Genomic DNA, 25,035 nt, shown 5'->3' with positions numbered 1-25,035 from the left:
GCAGATATGATTTTAGAAACTGTGAGCCTATTGTGCGAGGACTGCACAATCCAGGGTGCCATTTTTTTTCTTTTTTTTTACTCAGTGAACATCCATTGCGTCCATGCATGTTTCTCTCCTCCTGTTAGAGATGGCACTTCATCAATAAGCGTGCTAATTAAGATGCATCACATGGCTCAGCCTGATATACACAGATATAGCTAGAATATAAAACAAGAAAAAAAAATCAGTTTCAGGCCCTTGAATGCCTCCCATAGATGGAGTAATGTCTATTTTGAGCACTGAAGGGCTTTAGTGGTATCAACAAACAGCTGTTAAGAGTGAGTGAATGAGTGTAATTTATCTTTCTTGTGCTACACTCCCCCAGGCTTTACTGTGAATAGTAATATTGTTTATTTGTCGGAGGCTGTACAGGATGTTTGTTTGTAACATGGTTGTGTCCCCTAATGGATTTTGATCTGGTCATCACACGGGGCCGATGACCTAAGTGTACAGCAGCTATGATCAGGGGTTAATGTGGGCCGGAAAGACGTTCCTGCCCTTCGATTAATCAGCAGTTAAATCTGATATATTACTGTTGATCCTGGCGTTGCTTCCAGTGACGCCGTATTAGGTTTTTGATTCATACCTAATAGGAAAATAATGCCATCTCGCAGTCCGGTAACATCCAGTTTACCTCCCCTTTTTCTTCCTTTCTTTCCTTTTTTCCTTCTCATCCCTTTGATGCGTTCGCGGAGTGATATCGATACAGCTGTGGCTGCGGTATCTAGGTATTGCATCCATATTTAACTGGTCACTGGATTATATTTGTGTGAAATATGGTGTTAAATAGCTCTTTTCCTCACACTGCAGCATTACACCTGATCTTATTGTCCTCCCACCTGCCAAATCCCACTTTATCTCCTGCCTGTAATCAATATTCTCATATGAACAGTGCCTCATATGATTATAAAATCTACAACTTTAAACTGAATACTGAAACCACTAAGGCCGTCTCTGCTGGACAGAAACAGTTTATTTCACATGTCAAAATCTTTCTCTTTATCGATGAGTTCAAATTTCATTGGTCCTTGAGGGAAATATATGGAGACAGGTGCTGTTTCCGCTGCAAAGTGAGAGTCCAGTCCTAAATACCAGTAAGGAAGCTACTGGTAAACAAATAAATAAACAAACAAACACATAAATAAATATAACAAAGTTAAAATCAAAAAATTGTTTTGCATTGTATGACTGAAATGATTTACTTGAGGAATCTTTACTTAAGGGTTAGCAACATATGTGATAGGGAAATCACATTTTGGGAAGGGCTTTTGCCACCCAGTGCCCTCCCTCTGGATGCACCTCTGACTTTGAGGTCAGGGGTGAAGACATTAACAGTGGGAGTGAATGTTTCAGGATTACAGGGTCTGACTGCATCTAACTGCGATAGATGAAGGGAGGATCACCTCATATGTGGGCGGAGCTTTACAATTCATACACATTCATCTCCTTTGTCAGGCACAGTGGAAACAGAAGCAACAGGTGGAGATAAAAGCAGAGCTACAGAGAATGAATTTTGTAGAGTTTTGTGTTGTACAGTTATCCAACTCAAAATGAACCATAAAATAATGGTTTTGAAACACCCGAGGACAGTGACACAAGCTGTAAACAACTCTGACATATCATCATCTTATTGAATTGTTATGACAGCAATTCTAAGAACCGCTTTCCCTAAAAACGAACTACACCCTTACTGCTTTCATAGTAATTAAGAGAGCAAGTAGCAGCCAGGTGATGCTAAGCACCTGATCATCAATAATTGTGTGCACCTCTGTAAAAACAGAGGTTTTGGTAGTTTGAGGTTCTGAGAATTCAGATGAGTGTTAACACACAAGAAGAAAGACATCAGAAATTGGGACACTTGATTGCACAGCTTAAGTTCACAAAGTTTTACCTGAACAAAGCACGGAAAGACTTCTGGATCACTAACCTTTAGACGGATGATACTAAAGTGGAGATGTTTGGGCTTAACGCACACCACTACATTTGGAGAACATACCAGCTGTCATGCATGGTGGTGTACTGAAGTATTCTGGAGTCAAATCTCAGGCCATCTGTCTGGCAGCTAAAGCTTGGTCCAAACTCAGTCATGCAACAGGACAATGATCCCAAGCACAGCAACAAGAATCAAGGTGCTGCTATGGCCCGGTCAATGTTTAGACCTCAACTCAACTAAAGTGCTTTGGCAGGACCCTGAGAGAGCTCCGCATAAACAAATACCTGCAAACCTCAATGCACTGAAGCAATGTTGCATAGGACAGACAGACACATTGACATTAGAGTGACATAGAAAACAATCATTTCAAGTTTTTGCTGCTAAAAGTGGTTCCACAAGCTAACGAATCCTGTTTTTCACAGGACTGTACGTAATCTGCAACATTAGTAACTACCAGGTGTGCTGAATTGTGGAAAAAATAGATAACATACCTCTGACATATGTGTATCTCATATATTACTGTACCTTTAGCTTCTCTCATACAGTAAAAGCTGAAGCTGCCCATGGTGTGAGTGAGATCACCACCTGTTCCTGCTTTAGCTCTGTCTGAGGCTCTTCAATCATCCCACAGATAGCAGAGCTGACAGCTGACATTTTTAATTTCAGTTTAACTTCATAGCTAAAATGGCTCATGAGATAAAAGCTTGTCGGAACAAGGCAAACACAGCACCCTCTTGGAAGTGCATGCAAATGAAGATGAATACTCTTTCTGACCAAAGAGAGGAAGGTGCTGGAGCTGAAGGTTTTTACGGCTGGAGCTCTGAAGCTCACACGGACTGCAAGAAGCACATATGGGTATTGATGTATGAAAACATCCGACCAGTCACCCCCCCCCCCCCTCCCCCGCCCCCTCCTCTGTTCAAGACTGTCGCAGGAAGGGGAAAAAGTCTCCAGGTGTGAATCTGAAAAGTGTCTGTGCTGACAGCAGAAGTGATGAGGCTGGATCATGAGGGGGTTTCATGCTGGGTGGTTTTCTGACTGATGGGTGTAATAAATCATAACAGCAATAAAGTCTGCCTGGAATACTGACAGGAAATCGCTGAACTCCTAAGGCAGAAGCTCAAAACAGCGCATTACAGCGTCTTTGAATATTGTTAAGTTGATATTGTTGACAGGGCGGGACAAGGGTGGCGGAGTGATTACTTTTTCATTTGGAGAAGTGGCGAATAAATTTGTCATTTCTTCCGAAAAATAATCTCACTCGTCAACTTTTCGGTATCCTCTTACTCTAGTCAGACAGGGCAGCGTCGGACACTTGACAGCTTGTCAGTGCATAACATGACTTATATACAAAGACACACTTATTAACCCTTTAAGACCTACCATAGAACCAAGTTCGCCAGAGCTTATATTATATTTTTACATGCTGTGGAGCCATTTTTGGGAGCATTTCAAGTTGCTATACATCAATACAACCATTATAGCCCAAACTTTAATAATATGTCTGCATTAGGTGCATAGTAATTACATAAATTGCAAAAAAGTGCAATAAACTACAAAAAAATTGAAAATCGTTTTTGTTTTTTTAACATATATTTCTAGTTAGAGAAATTTAAGAGGCTTATCCCTCAAAACTGTAAATACAAAAAAGTTACACAAACTAGTTTCCCACCACAGGAAATTTATTTTGAGTGTCTTCATAGTTTTATTTTTGAAATACACCAATTTTTATATACTGCAGGAAAAACGAAAATAAATATTATAGTGCAAATTTGCAAAATAACAGCATATGCATCAAAATAAACTATTTCCAGCAGTGCAATATGAGTCTTAAGCATCCCAGAAACTACACAGAAAGTCATAAAGTCAAACATAACTTTTTAAAACACATAACAAGTAAAACACAAGCTCATAAGGCCCCGATCGTAAAAAACTACATTTCCGCAAAATGACGTCACTTCCGGTTTCGGGCAGGTCATGCGGTCATGTGATAGTTCGTGCTGATGGACGTAGGAAGTGTTACAAACAGCTGATGGATCGGCGAAGCTGTTTCTGGAATATCATGTTTTTGTTGCTGCAAGTGATTTTTATGCAGTTTTTGCAAAGCTATATGTGGAAGGAAACTGTGACCTAGGACAAGCTGATGGCATAAGATGTAAGTACAACTCCTCCAGTTTCATATGCAAAAAAAATTATTGCGCTAGCTTACTTGGTTGCAGAGCTACCGGGATTTAAAAATAGTTACGCAAAACAGAGCGTGCCCGCTCCGATCGGCTGTAAAGGGTTAAAGACTAACACTGACACTGAAGAGGAGATAGCTGGGGTTTCACCTGACCTGATCAGTTTATGAACTGCGGGAAGAATCCAATGTGTTTGGCATGCCAGCATGGCATGATGTGAGGTGAACATTGTTATGTTAAGCAGTGAGGTAGTCTTAAAGGAAATGATTTACTCTCATATTTGAATTTGTGACAGTGTAAAACTGAAGAACTGAATCCTCGGAGAAAACTGACACATTACATCATTTAACACGAAGTATGTAATGTGCAAATCTCTTCTGCCATGGTAGATGCTTCTGATCTTTTTATCTTTTTTTAATAATAGCACTGTTTTAACTCATGCTGAAAGATGGTCGCCAAAATGTGGTAATGTGGTGGCCCACCAGAGGGCTCCACTCACACCCAGGTCGGGAGGAGGGGTTCTGCTGGTTTTTGGCGCAGTGTGTCCAGATGTAGTTTGGAGATGAATAAAGTCAGAATGGAAAGTTACAGCTCTGAGTTTTTTAAATGGACTAACAATGAGGTGGAGTTGTTGCTGTGAGTAACACAAAAGAACAAAGTTGCAAAAGCGAGTGAGTGTTAAAGAATTTGAAAAAAGCTATCTGGAGCATGTACATGCTGATATTAATCTTTAATAGGGCTGTCAAAATTGAGAGCAAACAAAACAACTGCTGTATAATGCCCTCCGCTATCTTAGTTTAATTGGTCACATGATTGCATCACATGACTAACATGACAAACTTTTAGAAAGTCTCCGTTTTCGCTGTCCACACTGCGACGCAATAGCACCGTTTTCAAATGTATGCGTTTTCGAGAGCGTTTTCAAAACGCTGCGTTTTCCATGAGTGAAAACGCTGTCTCAGTGTGGACAAAAGGCCAAAACGGAGAGAAAACAATGCGTGAAAACGTGTGGACGTAGCCTTAGGTTGGTAGGGAAAAAAGCACACTCTCTTTGAGGGTGAGGGGTTGCTGGAGGTTGCTTGGTGTTGATAAGTGAACCTGGTCGTGCAGAGGTGTAAGGTACTGCACTGAAAATCTCCTTACAATCCGGACTCCAAGTCTGATGCCATTAGCCGTTTATGGGTCCAAACTCTGCTTCAGTTCCCAAACTCAAACAAACACTGCAGCATCACTGCGAGTTACAAACTAAGTTCTTTCATCTTTAATAAAATGATCAGTGTGGCTGCTCTACCAGGTGTAACAATTAAGTTTAACATTCAGGAATCCATGAAAACATAATTTGTGAAGTTTAACGGAGTTAAAAGTTAGCAGGGAGTTTGCTCAGTAGTTTCCATCTAAAGATGATATAGCATGTTCTGACTGAGGGATTTCTGAAAATTCAAAACGTACAGCTTTGCTATCAGTTATAATAGCAGACATAAATGAAGACAGAAAACTAAACAGTAGTAAGATTTGTAGGGTTACTGAAGTTGGGCTAGCTGGTGTATCATAGCGTTTCGTGGTGGCTAGCTACACAGCTATGGTTAGCATAATATAAACACATTAGCAAAGTGAGGCTGGAGGATGAACGCTAATCTTTTTCCACTCGATAAAAGTTAAAGTGAGGTATCCCAATGGTTAGGGACAAATGTAATCGCATGGCAGGATGCTGTAAACGGACCAAACTTAAGTCAGGAGAACAACTGAGATAATCCATCCACAATACAAGGTTAGTCATTAATATACTGCTGCATGGGCTGGGCTGTGGTTACATTGTAAGGTTTTAGAAAACTGAGCTTTAAAACGTGCTGCCGAATAGTGGTAATAAAAGCCAGAGAGGCCGACAGCGACACAGACTTTTTTAGGGGCTTGTTCAGATTAAATAGAACAAGATACAAAGCATTAAAACATGTTAAAAACACAACAGCCTTAATAAACGCAGAGTAGTTTGGATCCAGAAGCAAAGTTCATACGTCATCACTTAACAACCAGATTGCTTTGGTTGCTAACAGGTTTTCACGGTTTCCCATAGTTTGCATGGAGGACCCCAACTTGTCTGCATACAACTGCTCCCCAGGTGGTAGTGAAACTGAAAAGTGTGATGCAAACAGGAAACAGAGAACGTTTACCTTCAAAGTTAAAGTTGCACTTCTGAAACATGTTGGTAAGGCAAAACCTTTACTTTGATAGCAAACGTTATTAAATCTTTTCAAGTTTCATGAGTGTTGGGAAATTCGCTGACAAGTACTTGAGAAACAAGTCTGTGTCTGCCATGCAAACTACAGCCAGCTCTGGCAATGCACTAGTAACCAAAGCAATCACAGTGGGGGTTTTGGTGCAGCACCCGGTTGTTTGCAGTTGATTTCATGCAGTTATGTCCAACAATCACCAGCCAACCAGTCAGGGAATACAAATTTTTCTTAGCTGCAAGATGTTGTCAAGTCCTTAGCAACCAGTTTCTAGGCATACGTGACTGAGGCATCAGTTCGCATTGTTAAAATTCAGCAGGAATTACAATTACAGGCACCTGAGTCAAACTCTTAATCTTAAACTTAAGCTGGATTCTGTCTTTACAACTCTACAAAACACATGCCTTTTCATCTTCATCATTCTGTCTCTTTATCAGAGAGATTTTGCTTTGTGTTTTCACACAGTGAGACTAGATTTTTATACAATTAGAACATTTTATCTTCCTCTTTAGCTTTTAAAGTAAAGCAGAGGATTTACTGTGCTTAGTCATATTAGCATTTTACCACAGTGTGCTTTTTTCATGGATATCTAGCCTCACATTGCCTTCATATCACCAGCAGAGTTTATTTAGCAAATATCACGGCACCATTTTTATATTTCTTTTCAAGTTTTTACCAAATATAGACTTAAAAACAAGGCAAACATGTTATTCACAGGATTAGAAATTAACACCAGCTAAAGGCCCAGATCCCAAAATATACAGTGTGACTCATCGAGTCTTTCACTTTTTTGACAGTTTCTCGGCAGCATTTCCATCAGTTTATTGTGTTACAAAATGGGTGAGTGATTAGACTCTCTTCCAGAGATGTTGATCCTCTTGCTAACGTGGCCTGTTAAAATAAAAATCACCACTTTTCTGCCAAGGACAGGAGAATTTAACGCAGTTTTGCGTCACGAGAGAAATACCTAAAAAGACTCAAACCGAGCTTAAACATTTGAATTGTCTGCAAGACCCCACATGCTTCCTTTTCCTATATTCCGATTAGGAGGTTCGTTCTTTCTTGTCCATCTTTTATTAGAAGACAAAAACAAAGCTCCTTCTTGTGTCCAAGCCATTATCCTGAGAGGTATTCAGTATGGGCTCAAGAAGTCCTATGTCTTCATAACATATTTGTCTGAACTGCTTTCCTGCTTCCTCGTTTCTCGGTTTGCTTATTTTATTTTATGCCTCATTTGGTCTGTTTTTGCTTCTCAGCTGTATTCCCTCAGTCACTTGGCTCATAAAGCAGGAGTTCACCGAAGAAGACATTTCGAGGCTTTCTGTCTGGACAGCGGATCCAAAGGATCCAAACCAGAAGAGTCGTGTGAAGTGAATTTTTCACTTGATTAGGCCGATTCAGCGTGTATCGGCTTCATGGATTTCGGCCTTTTTTGTGCCGTGTGTACTGCGTACATTGAAAATCACTTTGGGCCCAAACCTCAGAAGAGAAGACTTCAGAAAGTACCGCAGGGAGAAATGGGTCCATTGAGGGATGATTTCCAAGTATTATTTTGTCACTATCATGAATTAAATATTTTGTTTTAGCTGACTTGCGGGTGCTCATTATGCACCGCACATTTCATATAAAAATGACTGCTGGCTACATGAAAGTTTAATTTGGTTCATCCAGCTAATTGCTGTGTGATTGATTATATAATTACAGACTGTTTGTTGGCTGTTGCAGTCACAAAGCTCTGGTTTTAATTCCCCAAACTGCGGTGATGTCGTGTGTTTCACAGCTGTCCGTCTGCAGCGTATAGTGCCGTAAAAGCTCTGTTTGCGTTTGCAGTGCTAAGTACACGGCCTGAATGTTGCAGGGTTGTATTTTCTCCTCAGCCTCATATTCCCTGATATTTGTACTGATCCTCTGAGATTACACAATGCAGAGAGAGCAAGCAAGAGCCAAAGACACTCTAGTTTTCTCTCTGTAGCCTTAAATTCAGCTAACAGCAAATGCTCGACAAAAAACAAAGAAGAAAGAAGATGGATCTAGTTCAGGTGCATCAATTTTTAACTTTATCACTCATTAGTAAAACATTAAATGAGAAGAATCGTGCAGACACATCATGCCGTAATCTCTGCTGATATTCCTTCAGATCAGATTGCAGCGAGAACAAATGTATCCAACGAGATCCTGATTCTGCTATTTGTAAACAAATGTTTTCATGAGAGAGAGAGCTGAAGAGAAACTGGATCCATTCTCCCTCTATGGAGGCCACGGGAGGCTGCTGACACCCTGACTGAGGGTTGTAAAATGGTGATAAACAGTCCAGGTGAGGAACTAAGTGGATTATAAGATGGATCATCTTAGGGCTGCTCAATTAATCGAATTTTAATCACGATTACGATCTGGGCTTTCAACGATCATTAAAAATGACTGAGCCGATTATTAGCCCCTCCCTCATTTATCCGCGACACCTTAAAGGCCGGTCCGTGAAAATATTGTCGGGCATAAACCGGCCCGTGGCGCAAAAAAGGTTGGAGACCGCTGATTAAGAGGACCCGAGGGAAGCTCGGAAAGCTAAGCAGAAGTTATTTGGAGAGGAGAGTGACTGCTGTTGGTTGAAAAGAGAGGTTAAAAAAAAAACATCAGTGGTGTTGCACACCATTTTATATTATTTTTTTAAAGTCATTGTTAACCCTTTAAATCCGGTCAGAGCAGCATGCTACGTTTTGCGTAACTATTTTTAAATCCCTGTAGAACCTGAACCGTGTAAGCTAGCGCAATAATTTGTTTTGCATATGAAACCGGAGGAGTTGTACTTACATCTGATGCCATCAGCTTGTCCTCGGTCACGGTTTCGTTCCACATATAGCTTTGCAAAAATTGCATAAAAAGCGCTTGCAGGAACAAAAACATAATATTCCAGAAACACGCTGTTCCTATCAGCTGTTCTTAACACTTCCCACAGTGAAATGATGCACCTGCTGTTTTCTTTGCAAATTTGCAGCATAGGATTGTTTTTTGTTTTTCCTGCAGTATATAAAAATTGCTGTATCTCCAAAATAAAACTATGAAGACACTCAAAATAAATTTCCTGTGGTGGGAAACTATTTTTTGCAACTTTATTGTATTTAAAGTTTTGAGGGATAAACCTCTTAAATTTCTCCAAGTAGAAATATATGTAAACAAAACAAAAGCGATTTTCAATTTTTTTTGTAGTTTATTGCACTTTTTTTGCAATTTATGTAATTACTATGGACTTAATGCATACATATTATTAAAATATGGGCTATAACAGTTGTATTGATGTATAGCAACTTGAAATGCTCCCACAAATGGCACTACAGCATGAAAAAAAAAAAAAAAAAAAAAGCTCTGGTGGACTTGGTTCTATAGTAGGTCTTAAAGGGTTAAATAAATATCGTCAAATAATCGTGATCTCAATTTCAGTGAAAATAATCGTGATTATCATTTTTGCCATAATCGAGCAGCCCTAGATCATCTCTCTGCAGCATGATGGGACACTCTGGGCAAAAGAACCGATGAAGCACACTTACAGTACTGCCAAAAAACAAACACACAAAAATCTATCTATCTATCTATCTATCCATCTATCCATCCATCCATCCATCCATCCATCCATCCATCTACCGTATCTATCTATCTGGCGCAGCACTGAGGCGCTTCTGTGTTACTATCTTACATTACAAATAAAGTACAGAGAAGTCTACATAAATGAAACTTATTTTTACCTTTTTGTGATAAGTGGTTCACTTGCTCCGTTGATAATATTCTTCACGTACGTGTTTCCGTCGTCTTTTTCGGTGTAATTCGCGAAACAAAGTGAACCATCAAAGTGAACCCCTGCAGTATTGTCATCACCAGCCACTCGAATGAGTCGCACTTAAACAACAAGTGGCCGATAATAATGGTGAAATGGCGCACTCAGTCAGTTGTTGGCATTACGATTGGAGGCTCACATTAACTTGTTGAACTCTGTTTAGTTAAATTACATTTTTGAACTTAAACCCTTGAAAAGAGTCATTAAAACCACAAGGAAGCACAAATATTCCCCTCAAACCTGAATGCGATTAATAGTCTACTAATTTTCTACTTCACATTATAAACTCGCCAGACACTTTATTAGGTACACCTTGCTAGTACCAGGTTGGATCCGCCTTTTGTTTGAGATTTTGGTCAATGCTGATATGATAACATCACACCTGCTTCACCTTCCACCACATCCTAAAGATGGTGACCGTGGAGGTCATTTGAGTACACTGCAGTCACGGTCACGTTCAAGAAGCCAGTTTGTAACACAATTCTCAGTTCAGCCTCTATGTTGCTACACTGACTTGAAGGATTACGTACTACTCGGTTATTGCACAAAATAATTTGTTGAAATCCTGAAAGCTTTGCACTTTTTGTCCAAAACCACTTTGCAGCATCACTTGTAATAGAGTAGCTGTTGAGTTATTATGCTTGATTCTTCCTTATTGCATCACCTTTTCAAATAACACCCGTTGCCCTCAAACACAGCAAGCTGCAAAACAACTTAGCGACTCAGCTCGGCCCCCTGGTTAGAGTGAAATAACAAAAGCTTTGGAACATTTATTAATCTGTGTTGAGTCTTTTCATACTCTCTGAGGTCAAAAGGTACAGTAGCTTCATATTGTGCAACTTCTTGCTCAAGTGCACTTCTGCCGTTCACTCTGAGCTTCTTAAAAGACTCGAAATGTTCGAGAACCCATTCCACAACCTTCACAGTTAATTTTTCATGGCAAGTAGTATCAATATTTTCAATATACACTACGCTGACTTCTACATTCTTTACACTGAGAGTTACCAAATGTTACTTCCTGAGGATGTTTCACAGCCCACACAAAGCCAATAAAGAGCACAATGAATATAGACATCGGCTTTAACAAACATGCAGTTTCATGTCTTCCTAACTGCTACAGCTCACTGACACAGCTCGTCAAGTCATCGCAGCATCAACGTTTGCTTCCTTGTCACGGTGTCAGAAGAAGCCGTTAGCGATGTAACACTCCCTCGTCACACCTCTGTTAATTATCATGTTAAGTTGTGGCGATACACAGATAAACTGCCACTGTAAAGCATGAAGACAGACCGTGCATACTTCCCAGGTTTAGTTAACTACTTGCGTCAGCTTCTGCAAATACTGATGCATCACAGCAGTGACATGCTTACTTTTAAGTAAAACTTTTGCTCACTTTCCTCATGCTTTTACTTTCTTTCACCTCTTTGAATCTCCAATTAAACAATAATGTTCAGAAATATATAATGTATGTATGTACATGTAAATGTGTCCCCCCACCACGGTTGGAACAACATGCATTACATTCCAAAAGTATTCACTCGTCTGCGTTCACATGCATATGAACTTGAGTGACAGCCCATTCTCAATACAGATATAACAGCTTCAACTCTTCTTGGAAGGCTTTCCACGAGGTTCGGTGTGTTTATGGGAATTTTTGACCATTCTTCCAGAAGCACATTTACAGTGGGGCAAAAAAGTATTTAGTCAGCCACCGATTGTGCAAGTTCCCCCACCTAAAATGATGACAGAGGTCAGTAATTTGCACCAGAGGTACACTTCAACTGTGAGAGACAGAATGTGAAAAAAAAATCCATGAATCCACATGGTAGGATTTGTAAAGAATTTATTTGTAAATCAGGGTGGAAAATAAGTATTTGGTCAATAAGAAAAATACAACTCAATACTTTGTAACATAACCTTTGTTGGCAATAACAGAGGTCAAACGTTTACTATAGGTCTTTACCAGGTTTGCACACACAGTAGCTGGTATTTTGGCCCATTCCTCCATGCAGATCTTCTCGAGAGCAGTGATGTTTTGGGGCTGTCGCCGAGCAACACGGACTTTCAACTCCCGCCACAGATTTTCTATGGGGTTGAGGTCTGGAGACTGGCTAGGCCACTCCAGGACTTTCAAATGCTTCTTACGGAGCCACTACTTTGTTGCCCGGGCGGTGTGTTTTGGATCATTGTCATGTTGGAAGACCCAGCCTCGTTTCATCTTCAAAGTTCTCACTGATGGAAGGAGGTTTTGGCTCAAAATCTCACGATACATGGCCCCATTCATTCTGTCCTTAACACGGATCAGTCGTCCTGTCCCCTTGGCAGAAAAACAGCCCCATAGCATGATGTTTCCACCCCCATGCTTCACAGTAGGTATGGTGTTCTTGGGATGCAACTCAGTATTCTTCTTCCTCCAAACACGACGAGTTGAGTTTATACCAAAAAGTTCTACTTTGGTTTCATCTGACCACATGACATCCTCCCAATCCTCTGCTGTATCATCCATGTGCTCTCTGGCAAACTTCAGACGGGCCTGGACATGCACTGGCTTCAGCAGCGGAACACGTCTGGCACTGCGGGATTTGATTCCCTGCCGTTGTAGTGTGTTACTGATGGTGACCTTTGTTACTTTGGTCCCAGCTCTCTGCAGGTCATTCACCAGGTCCCCCCGTGTGGTTCTGGGATCTTTGCTCACCGTTCTCATGATCATTTTGACCCCACGGGATGAGATCTTGCGTGGAGCCCCAGATCGAGGGAGATTATCAGTGGTCTTGTATGTCTTCCATTTTCTGATGATTGCTCCCACAGTTGATTTTTTCACACCAAGCTGCTTGCCTATTGTAGATTCACTCTTCCCAGTCTGGTGCAGGTCTACAATACTTTTCCTGGTGTCCTTCGAAAGCTCTTTGGTCTTGGCCATGGCGGAGTTTGGAGTCTGACTGTTTGAGGCTGTGGACAGGTGTCTTTTATACAGATGATGAGTTCAAACAGGTGCCATTCATACAGGTAACGAGTGGGGGACAGAAAAGCTTCTTACAGAAGACGTTACAGGTCTGTGAGAGCCAGAGATTTTCCTTGTTTGAGGTGACCAAATACTTATTTTCCACCCTAATTTACGAATAAATTCCTTACAAATCCTACCATGTGGATTCATGGATTTTTTTTTCACATTCTGTCTCTCACAGTTGAAGTGTACCTCTGGTGCAAATTACTGACCTCTGTCATCATTTTAGGTGGGGGAACTTGCACAATCGGTGGCTGACTAAATACTTTTTTGCCCCACTGTATGAGGTCAGACACTAATGTTGGATCAGAAGGCCTGGCTCATAGTCTCCACTCTAATTCATCCCAAAGGTGTTCAGGTTGAGGTCAGGACTCTGTGCAGGCCAGTCAAGTTCTTCCACACCAAACTCCCTCATCCATGTTTTTATGTACTTTGCTTTGTGCACTGGTGTGCAGTCACGTTGGAACAGGAAGGGACCATCCCCAAACTGTTCCCACAAAATCGGGAGCTGAAATCGTCCAAAATGTCTTGTTATGCTAAAACATTAAGAGTTCCTTCTACTGGACCTAAGAGGCCGAGCCAAACTCCAGAAAAACAACCCCTCACCATAATCCCCCCTTCATCAAACCTTATAGTTGGCACAGTGCAGTCAGGCAAGTACTGTTCTCCTGGCAACCACCATACCCAGGCTCGTCCGTCAGACTGCCAGACGGAGAGGCGTGATTCATCACAGCTCTAGAGTCCACTGGTGGTGTGCTTTATACCACCGCATCTGACATCTGATTTTATACTCCTGTGGCCATCAACGTGATTGAAACACGTGAACTCAGTGATTTGGATGACTGAGTAAAACATGTTGGCAATGTAGTGTGTCTTCATGTGTGTGTGTGGCATGTCTTTAAAAACAGACTCATCCAGCACCTCCACCAGGTTAAATTGTGGCTGTCAGTGCTTAAGTATTGTGGTTGTTTCCCTCCATCCAGCTGTATTGATCTTTTCTCCTCAGGGCGGCTATCTCAAATTAGCAAATAGATCACAGCACCTTGAGAAGCAATTAATTTGGCCTCGGAGGATCTCTTTGTACTGTGTGTTGGAGCATGTGGGGATATAGATAAAGGAGCTAATGTGGGTTATTATCAGCTGCTTAGAAGAAATTGATTCACATGGTTAGCCAGACCCCAGGCATATGAGCGGTCTGGTGGAGCAGAACAATCAGAAAAATGATGCAGGAAGACACGTAAAACACGAATAGCTAACACCAAGCATGTCAGGACATCATGATCAATCTGATATAACTCTGCAAACCTGTTTTCAGTATATGCAGCTGATAAGAGTGATACTGGGCAGAACTGTGCCCACAGGGTCACCAGCATCTACGTACTGAAGTGATAAGAGTTACTGCACACACCTCCCCTGTCCTGGTAAAAGATCTGATCAGGCAGATAGGTGGTCTGTTTTAAATGCTTGTGAATCTATTCCAAGGCTAACTTACACGTTACAAAAACAGACTAAGGACATTTTTATTGAATTAATCAACTGCAGCTCTACACCTGTACAGCTTCCATTGGAATTAAGAGTGTAAGCAGCAGCCAGGTGCTGCTGATCAAATGCACTTGAGTAAATGATGAGCAGCAAGTGTGAGCACCTCCATGAAAGCAGATGTTCTGGCGGTGTGCAGGTCTGGAGCGTTCAGGTGTGTGTAAACACAATGCTAAGAAGGAAAAGCATCAGCAACATGCTCAAACTATTACCTCCCTTTAACAGTCTGGGAAGGGTTATAAGTCCATCATTCTACCATGAGAAACATCATTTGTCAATGTGGAAGCCATAGATGTCCCAGGAGTGGACATCTGGGTAAATTCACCCTAACAACAGACTGTGAAATGCTCAGAGACAGCAAAAAACCAAGAGCTACATGTCAGACTCTACAGGCCACAATTGTTCTGACAGTACAATTATAAAAATACTTAATCAGTATAACTTATTTGGAAAGGTTTAGACTTAGATTTTCAAAATTGGATTTGAAGAACCACAAGACTTCTGGAAGACTATCCTTTGGACGGATGACATAAAACTGGAGATGTCTGGTTATAATGCACAGGGACACATCTGGTGAAGTCGAAAGACCATCATACCAACTTTCAGCACGGCGGTGGAGGCATGGTGATTTGGTCTTGTTTTGAGATCCTTGCAGCAATTGAGACTACTATGAACTCTGCTGTATACCAAAATATTCTAGAGTCAAATGCAAGGCCATCCGTCTGCTTGGCTTAAATTGGGTCATGCAATAGGACAATGATCCCAAGCACTGCAGCAAATCTACAACAAAATGGCAGAATAGCAAAAGAATCAAGGTGTTGTAATGGTCCAAAGTCCAGACCTCAATCGAAGTGCTGTGGAAAAACTTAATGAACTGAAGCAATGTTGTAAAGAAAAATGGGCCAAAATTCCTGCACAATGGTGTGACAGACGGATACAGTAATAGAGGAAATGATAACTGCAAGTTATTGATACTACGAGGTACTGAATCCAAGGTGTGTTTAGTTTCTCTTCTTTGAAAAACTAAGAACATCCAATCAAGTATATTGTCTTTTTGTAAGTGAATGAACAGATTTGGAACTTTTGTTTTCCAGATGATCTACTCAGCATCAGAAATTTTCAGACAAAAATGACCAAATCTCCACAGCTGAGGAGCTGGAGGCATTCACTGCAATATTTCTGTAGATTATTATCAACCAAAAAAACATTGAATAAATTCTGTTGGCGCTAACGCAGTCGTACAAATGTAGCAAACATCTAAACCTGACAGTTTTTTAAAGAAAGCTCAAACACGAACTTAACTTTATAAAGATAATAATGTTCACTTTGATCAACCCTGTCAGAGAAGCATTGCTATAACTATCTCTATACTGAGGCTTTAGCTTGAGGTGCTTCATGCTACTAGAATACTAGAAGACGAGGCAGCGCAGGATTGTATTACCTCTACTTTCAGCCTTGGAAAGTCTTCACAATAAGCGACAGGGATTTTTTTTGTCATGCAGGTTTTACCTCATTGGGTCTGGTCCTGTTGTGCTGTGCTTGAGCACATTTCGTGCAGCCTGGATGGAGACATTTGGGATGGAGGGGGGGAAAAAATCAGGAGTGACACACGAAAAAGGTCATGAGCCGGACTCTAATGCTTCCTGCAATAAGGCAGCATTGCTGTTCTCTAAAGGTTGATAAACTCAATCCCCGGTGCCGTCTGAGTGCAGATAAGAGCAGCAGACTGTGCAACCACTGCTGAGCAGCTCGCTGGGACTGCTGGGACTCTCTGAGCTTCGGAGCAGGGAAAGTTTGATAGAAGCATTGCTTGTAAAAACCTGAGAGAGATTAGCACTAATGAGCTGTGACTTGCTTGTGGAGAGAGTGGACTGTTAATGATGCCTTGTTGTTCTGCTGCTTCTCGCACATACTTAATGCTCACATCTTTATGCACTGAGGGTTTTTGGGGTTTTTTCTTGGTGTGAGCATCATTCCCCTGCCTCTGTTCACCCTGATTTTCTGTTTTCAGCTGCCTTTAATAAAACTGCATCTACATTCATTCATATTAGACAGCTGGAGTCACAGATACCTGAGGATGTTGCAGGGAAATTGCTTTAAAAAAGAAAAAGAGGCAGCGGGATTAGAGAAGGCTCTGAAAGCCAAACACAGTGTGAGACAGCGAGCTTCATAAACGCGGCTTTGTCCCTTTTCACCTTCAACATCCACGCCTCAGTGTTTTCTCCAAATATGATCAATTATTGATGGGGGAAACCAGCATGAAGGAGGCTGTCAGGGTGCATTTTTCTCTTTGCTGCACGATGAGGGGGAAACCGTATTTTGGGACAAAGTGTAAGTGGGTCCATGCTGTGAGAGTGGAAGAATAAAATTATATATGCATAAGAAGGGATGGAAGAAAAGCCGTCCCTCGACAATTTACTGGAAACAAAGAGTCCAAAATTTAATAAAAGGTAAAAGCAGAGATGAGGATATAAACAGGGAAGCTGAGTCAGAGAGCAATAAAAGAAGACGCTGAGCACCGAGGGAAAAGGAAATGATGAGTGCGAGCTTGGACTACTTATAAAATGTCCTCCACATCGTTCAAGGGCCCGCTCCGAGAGCCCATTAAAACAGAAGCTGACTACTCTGTTGACATTTTGTGATTTGGATGTAAAAAATGATGTGGAGGCAAAGAAAGAAAAAAACGAAAGGTGCTCGGGCAGTGAGGACAGCAGTGAGAAGCATCTGAGTGTTTTTCGTTCTGTTGCTTCCTCTTGATGTTTTGCCGGTTATTTATTTTCTCCATTATCTCAGTTTTTCACAGACCCCTGTGCCAGCAGCCCCTGTCTCCATGGAAACTGCAGCCAGCGCAACGGCAGCGAGGAGGGGGAGCAGGCCTACACCTGCGAGTGCGCCGAAGGCTACGAGGGGGAGAGGTGCGATCAGGTCCTGCTGGACCTGCCGGCCGCAGACTGGGACCCCGCCACCCCCTCCGCTCCTGAGCTGGCCACCCCAGTCGCCTCCACGACCACAGCCGCCACTCAGCCGCCGCAACCGACCACCGTCCCCACCACCACAACGCCGCCTCCTCCCACCCTGCAGCCATGGCAACCCAAACCTGGGCAGAGGTTGCTGGTAGTGCCGTGGGAGGCAGACAGGGTGAGATAAATTTAAGCTGCTGTAGAGCTTAAATTTAAAAAAAGTACAAAGATTTCATGCTGTGTGGCGATGCGTGTGTGTTTCAGGTGACCGAGGGTCTGCACTGTGTGAGTCCTGAGCTTTGTGAGCTGACATCAGGAACTCTGACTCTGTCTCTGGAGGTGCCTGAAGAGACGGCTGTAAAGTAAGAGTACCATCAAGTACCTTTTATAACTCATTGCTGTCCCCTTAGAGCAAGCTCTGATCAACCAGAACCACAGCCCGCAGGGCGAGCTCTACCTGTGGGGCCTTGTTTATTCATCTCGCTCTGTTTCCGCTGTATCTGTCTGGTTTCTTTTAACTACTCGAGAGATGCCTTTTGCTCAGCAGACAGAATGACAGCTTAATTAAATTTTCCCAATAGAGATTCAGAGACCAAATAAACTTGCTTGGGAATACGAACCCGGAACATGTTTGTGTACATGAGAGCTTCTGTAAATTCAATAAACGCACACATTCATCCAACTGAAATAACATCGATAGCAAAAAGACAGTTTGACACCAGTATTGTGTTTTAATCATGTGTTGTTGCTGCTAAATTACTCCAGACTAATATTAACACAGGGACTACGATTTCTTTCTTTCTTTCGGTAAACCAGACTTTAAAGGGCTTGGAGGTTAGCCCTTTAAAGTCTGAGCTGTAAAATAATGGCCAGAAAATTCAGATTTTTTTGAAAATGGAGTGTTTATTGAACCTTCTGCCTTTTTTTCATACCTTGGTTCATGTGATGAGTGGGTATAAGTGGGTCAAAACCCTGTTAAGGGATTACCACTATGGTTTAAAGACCTGGGACTCTCCATCTTTCAGTTTTAGAGGTGACGAAACTTAAGATGAGAAACATCTTCCTGAAACTTAAAGAAGTCCAGTGCTTTCTTTCCAAGCTCCTTAGACTCCCATAACGTGGACAACTGAGAACCTACACAGACGAAATAGCGCTGATTTTAAATAAACTAGTTTTCAACTAATCGTGAAGACACTGCTTCTGTCTGCTCAGCTGTGGCATGCACTACACTGCATGTAATACACACATGAGAGTACGAGAGTGTTGCGAACACTGGAGCTGGAGATGCTCTGCTCAACAAACCATGTGATGACATAATTTCAGAGTTCCCTAAGGATAGTCTTTTGCTTTTTATGCTGTGAAAAAGTCTGTTTCATATCAGTGCTCTATCTGTGATAGGCCACTGTCAGCCAATAATATTGACAAATGTCTCAGGCATGCTCTGATGGAAACACCTGTTTGTGTGCAGTGCTTTGGAATGATTAGTCTTCTTCGATCCATCGTGGGGGAGGGCTTCAGCATATCCCAGCTATCACAGGCCGTGTAGACAGGTGGTCAAAGTATTTTGTAGTGGTGCTATAATGGGAAAAAAACTCCCGATAAAGGGGTTTGAGCTGTATGTATCCTAAATCAGCTATTTTTCTGCCCTCATAATTCAGAGTGCTTAGCAGTCTAGTTGTAGCAGCAGTAATTTTTTATGTTTTTTCTGATACTTACAACTCTTTCATTTACAACCAGGAAAATTTCCCATCTCAGCTTTTTGTAATTACCGCGTGAACAACATGACATGAACTTGTGGCATTAGCTCAGTGATGTGGAAATGCCCTCAGGAGAGAGTGTTGTGGGGAAAACTTTCACCTACAAGTGGCCAGCGATAGCTTTTCACCTCTGTGTTATGTGAGCACACAAACACCAGAATCGAGCTTAAAAAACCATCTCAGCAAAATTAGCTCAGCTCTTTGGCTCCTAATCAGCAAGAGGAACAACAAAGCACGCTGTCCGGTATATCGGGCGCATAATTATCATCAAGATACATTAAAATAGATTCTACTTTGTGCAGCCTTTCATCTGCATACTTGCATGCAGAAACTTTCCTTGGAAACCGAACACAGCTCAAAGATTTTTAAGCTAATTGCCTCCCACTTGAATCCCCTCGTGACTTGGCTCTTGCACGTAAGACTTTGGCGTTACGTGACTGAAAGTGCGTTCTATATTTTCGGAGCTTGTTTGCTCGCAAACTTTCTTCCTCTTGCTCAGTAAATAAGGGTCAGTGAATTATGCTGAAGGAATGGTCAAGGTGAATGCTGGGGGTCCTTTATGTAGAACCTCCTTACATATTGCAGGCACGACTCGGGCCCCTCATCACGACCGCAGACCGAGAGCTGCGAGTTAATCAACTGCTGCTGCTTTGTTTTCATACTGTATAATTGCACATGACATCTGAACGCACGCCCAGATGCAGGCAGTGAAGGGCACTCTTACAAACCTGACGCACCGCACTTAGGAATGAAGCAGCAATCCCAAAGTGGCATCGATTTAGAGATGCTGATAGTATGATGATGAAGCTTCAGATCCCAGAGAAGCCGGAGAGAGTAGCTGTCATGTCTCTAAACAGACGTGCGTACGCTGAACCTGAGTATCACTCGCAAGACTATGAACTGTTTTAATGCAAGCGCTTTGAATTAATAATAATCACTCTAGGTCACAATTATTCACTGGCCACGAAAAATGAGACAAATGCCAACATGAAGTCGAACAAAGCCTTACACACTCCCGACACGCATGAGTGTAGAGCATTCAAATGCAGGACTAGCTGTCAGATATCACCGGGCACATTTTCATTTAAAAAACCCCCGGATATCTCGACTCCTCATGTTGCGCCTCAGGCTGAAGCGAAGGAAAACTCATTTCAGCTACAAGCAGCCCGTCCACCATCTTATTACTGCAGTCACTGCTCGTAGCTTCACCTCCAGGCTCAGCCCCCCTCTTTGCCGCAGCGCTGTGGGACAGCCATTGTATTGATTCATCCAACCTGCCCTCGCTCCTCAGCTCAAACCTACAATATATCCTTATGGACCACAAAGTGTGCCTGGCAGATTTCTTTTTAAAAGCAAAATTGGCTTACTTAAGCAGTTCTGTCCTCTTTTGAATAATAAATTTAGTGCTGTGTAAAAGTCTTAGTCTTTAGTGATGTTTAAAAATAGTTTTCCAGGTTTTCTGAAGGTCTTTTTTTGGGCATTGTACGGTGGCCCTGAGAGGCCAAACAGACAGCAACTTAAGAAAACACCAGCAATAAGAAAGCACACAAAACACAACGGAAACAGGAAAAAAGAAAACAGAAATAGGAAAAAACAGATCTCAAAAAGCACAAGGGAAGTGTTTCTGGGGAGACAATAACCCGATGGACCAGTTGCAGGAACCAAAATATGCTAAGGATTTTGCTGGGAGACACTTAAAAGAAGTGGAGGATCTATCGTTTTTGTGAGGAAAGAAAAGATGAGATGTAAGTGTGTTAGCCTGACTGTTAGCCTAAAAATCTGTCATCAGTATTATGTGAGTCATGATAAAACACGTCTACCATGTTTTGGGTTCCTGCAACTGGTCCCTCGAGTTATTGTCTCCCCAGAAACACTTCCCCCTTTTTTTTGTTGTTGACCTATTTCTGTTTTCGTTTTTTCTATTTCCGTTTTGTTTTGTATGCTTTGGCAGCATTTTTCTTATTGCTGGTGTAGAATTGGCTGCTTTTTACTAGATTTCAGTCCACTTTATGTACCTGACCATTTTCAGAGGAGCCACTTAAAACTCATGAATCATTCAAGCCCCAAAAGGCACCTAATTCGAGGTATATCTTGTGTCTACAAAGAACCAGTTTTTAATTGTATCTTTAAGTGCTTTGTTACTAGCAGCCTGTCACAAAACACGCAGCAAAAAATGCCAAATACAGCACAGTTTGACAGGCATAAGATAAAATATTTGCACCGGTAAGGTGAGAGTTGTTAGTTGGATACCTGGCATAGTATGGCGTCTATCCTTAAGAAATCTGAGGAAACTGGAGAGTGGAAGACAAAAGAAAAGGTATCTACAGCAGATGAACAGAATCTGAAAGTCATGTCCTTAAGACAGGAAAAAATCCAGCAAAGCGACCAACAAGACCCGAGAGATGCATCTGAGCCTTCAGTTGATCATCTACTGTTCACTGAAGCCTCATCAGAAATGGTCTCAGTGGAATATTGGCTGTCAAGAAGTTATTCTTAAGGAAGGGAAACAGGGAGAAAAGACTGACGCATGCCAAATTACACAAGAATTGGACTGAAAATCAGTGACAAGAAGTCTGATGGAGCGACGAATCCAAATGAGCAATCATAAGGATGTATGGAGGAGATGAGGAGACAGGTACAGCAGTGAGTGTCTGCAACCATCTGTCATGGTTTGGGGCTGCGTTTCAGCCTGTGGTGTTGTGGATCTTGTCAAAACGATGGAAATACAGAATAAACACAGAAAAGTAGCATCACTTGCAGCAATTTGCTTTTTCTTCATAACAATGATCCCAAACATGCTGCCAAAGCACACCTGGATAGAAAAACACTGAATGAAACACTGCGTGTCATGGATTGGTCTCCCCAGAGCCCGGACATCAACATTAGTGAAGCAGTGTGGGGTCATCTTGACAGAGAACAGAACAAACAGCAGAAACATCCAAAGAAGAGCTTTGGATGTCCTTCAGGAAGCCTGGAGAACTATTCCTGAAGACTACTTTATAAGGAAGTTGGACTAAGAGAGTTCAGACTGGTTATTAAATATTGAGCTTATTAGAATTGTATAAACTCTGTTTATGCCTCATATACTGTATTGCCAAGAACACTTACACTTGTTATAATAAGTCCCTGCACCTATTTCCCATGACGGGCTGGCTCAGTATGTTTACACAGCACTACAAATATCAGTCTTTAATTCTGAATAATTTATTACCATTTTATATTTTTTCATGCCAGCAAAGTTGACTCTGATTTTTTATGTTTTAGTAATGAATCAAACAGCTTGTTACAAACACTCCTGTGTGCTTATTTGTCACGCCAGGCACATCCTGTATCTGTCATTTTTTTTATCCTAATTTCTCTGTAAATCTGTTTCATCTGTGGCTGAGTGTATGAAAAGCACACAGAGGTAATAATAACAATTACTGCTCTTATAAGTAACAAGCGTTCATTAGAACAGATACGTGACGGCGGGAGCTGAGAGCGTAATCAGATTGATTTTTGTTTTTGTTAATATTGGATGGATTAGGTGTGGGAGTGGGGTTAGAGGGCTTCTCAATTGCATTTAAACAAGAGGAGGCTCATTGAAGCTGCTGCCTCTCACAACCCCCAGTGACAGATTTCACTCTGCTCTGCGTGGTGATCCAGCTCGGCTCAGCTCGGCTTGGCTCTGCTCTTTACTGTCTCTTCAGCAAGCAGCTGGTGGAGCTCGGCGTCTCTGGCATGAAACATGGCGCGCATTGTTCTTCTCGCTCTGCCCAGAGGGATTAGATCATCCTGCTGGCAGCACGATCCCCAGAACAGTAGGCCTCCAGATACGGGATTTACCCTCATGGTCCGTGTTGGCTGTGGCTTTGGTAGCAGTGAGAGATGGACTGAGCTCTGTAAATAATACTTTGTCTCATCGATATCATTTGGGTTGCTGATCTTGGCCTCTGCATAGACATTAATTTGGAATTGCTCAATAATAGGTTTGTCTAAATAAGAGACCAAAGAGATCATTTTGGTGTCACTGGTATTTTTATGTGACTTATGTTTGAATTATGTGGTCTGCAGAGACCTCCGTGTCCCCGGGGGTCTATTTAATGGCTCAGTGTGAATGATGGATGCCAGCAACACTGATTGTATTTCACAACTCTATTCACAAGATTCACAGTGTTTCCACAAGAAGCATCAACCTCTCTGGCAGTCATTACTCACAGACCTGACTATGATCCCAGCTTGGACTCACCAACAGGAGGACAGTACTTTAATCATCGGGTACGCCGCACAAAATGTCCTTCGGTACAAAAACTGACTGACTGTTGAGCTGCTGTCGACCATGACGTGTGCACACGGGATGATATTTCACCAAACTTCTTCTTTTGAATAAAATAATCATTAGCAGAAGCAGGCAGCTTCACATAGAAGATTCATTCATGTGTCTAATATTTCAAGCTGACATGCTGACATTTTAAAAAGGTTCATGGCTGGCAAGATGGATTAGACCCTCGCTAGGTATACAGTAGCAAAAGCGTGCACTACGTGGATTGTGTTTGAGCACTGAGTCTTGAATTTTCTTGTGCAACCTATGATTTACACACTGAAGGCTGTAAGCGTTCGTCACGAGCTGGGAAAGCAGCCTCATCATACTTGATTCCCTTCCTGTCTCTGCTCCAAACAGGGTCGTGGTGAATGCCAGTGGAGCTCCCGTGCTGTGGCGAGTGAACGAAGAGGGTTTCCTCCGTTCGTCCATTTTGAACGGCACCACCATGTGGTTCCTGCAGACCCCGGATGGACTGGTGGTGCCAGACCACTTGCTTCCCCTGGGACAGAACTACTTCCTGAGTAAGCCTCTGGTGTCCTGGTACTTTTTAATAATGCCTTTTGGGAAATATTAGCATGCAAACACAGGAAACTACAATAGTGGACATGTGCCAAACATCAGCATGTTAGCATTTAGCTCTTTGAGGCAACCAGCCCTGAGCTGTATTTCTGGACACAGAAGCCAAGAATCTGGATTTGTCTTTACTTAAAGGCATCAAAATTAAACAGCCTTGAGAAGAACAGAGGATTTAGTTTGTTATGAATAATTTCTTTAAAAAAGCTGGTAAATCCGGTTTGAGTATGTTTGGCTCAGATTGCATAGAAAATATAGGCATACGGTGCTTAACAAATTTATTCGACCAGCTGCCATAAAATCAAGAAAACACTTTTTTAAAATTGAAAATGATGTTGTTATTTTTTAAGCAAATATTAAACTGAATTCATGTTTTCAAATCCAAATTTGAGCAGAAACACTGCAAATGAATTAGGCGCAACACTCGACCACTAAAAACAAATGTTCAGGAACGCAAGTAAACGGATGCAGTTTGGCATCTTAATCAAAAATAATATCGCACTTGTACTATTTTTCTGCTTTTTTTGGTAAAAACATTTCATTTGAACATTTCTAACCACAATGATTATAGATATTATAGATTAACGAGCTTGTGCTTATTGGCGGATTAACCATGACAGAAACATAACAAACAAGAGCTCAACTCCTCCTGAAGGACAGGGCCTATATCAAATCTGTGATGTCAGCATT

General features: G+C 41.8%; 1 protein-coding gene across 1 annotated transcript in view; it reads left to right on the top strand.

Moving 5' to 3' along the window:
* dner (delta/notch-like EGF repeat containing) overlaps nucleotides 1–25,035 on the top strand; it is a 77,930-nt gene that overhangs the window by 24,953 nt on the left and 27,942 nt on the right. Inside the window, exons 3-5 of the mRNA XM_082504212.1 lie at nucleotides 17,546–17,890; nucleotides 17,977–18,074; nucleotides 24,130–24,293. Coding sequence (XP_082360338.1) covers nucleotides 17,546–17,890; nucleotides 17,977–18,074; nucleotides 24,130–24,293 — 607 coding nt within the window. The remainder of the gene's footprint in view (nucleotides 1–17,545; nucleotides 17,891–17,976; nucleotides 18,075–24,129; nucleotides 24,294–25,035) is intronic.

This window comes from Aulonocara stuartgranti (assembly GCF_965226115.1).
Source record: "Aulonocara stuartgranti genome assembly, chromosome: 14".
NCBI classification, from domain to species: domain Eukaryota; kingdom Metazoa; phylum Chordata; class Actinopteri; order Cichliformes; family Cichlidae; genus Aulonocara; species Aulonocara stuartgranti.
Note: the sequence above shows the minus strand (reverse complement) of the source record. Positions and strands in the feature narration are given on the sequence as shown.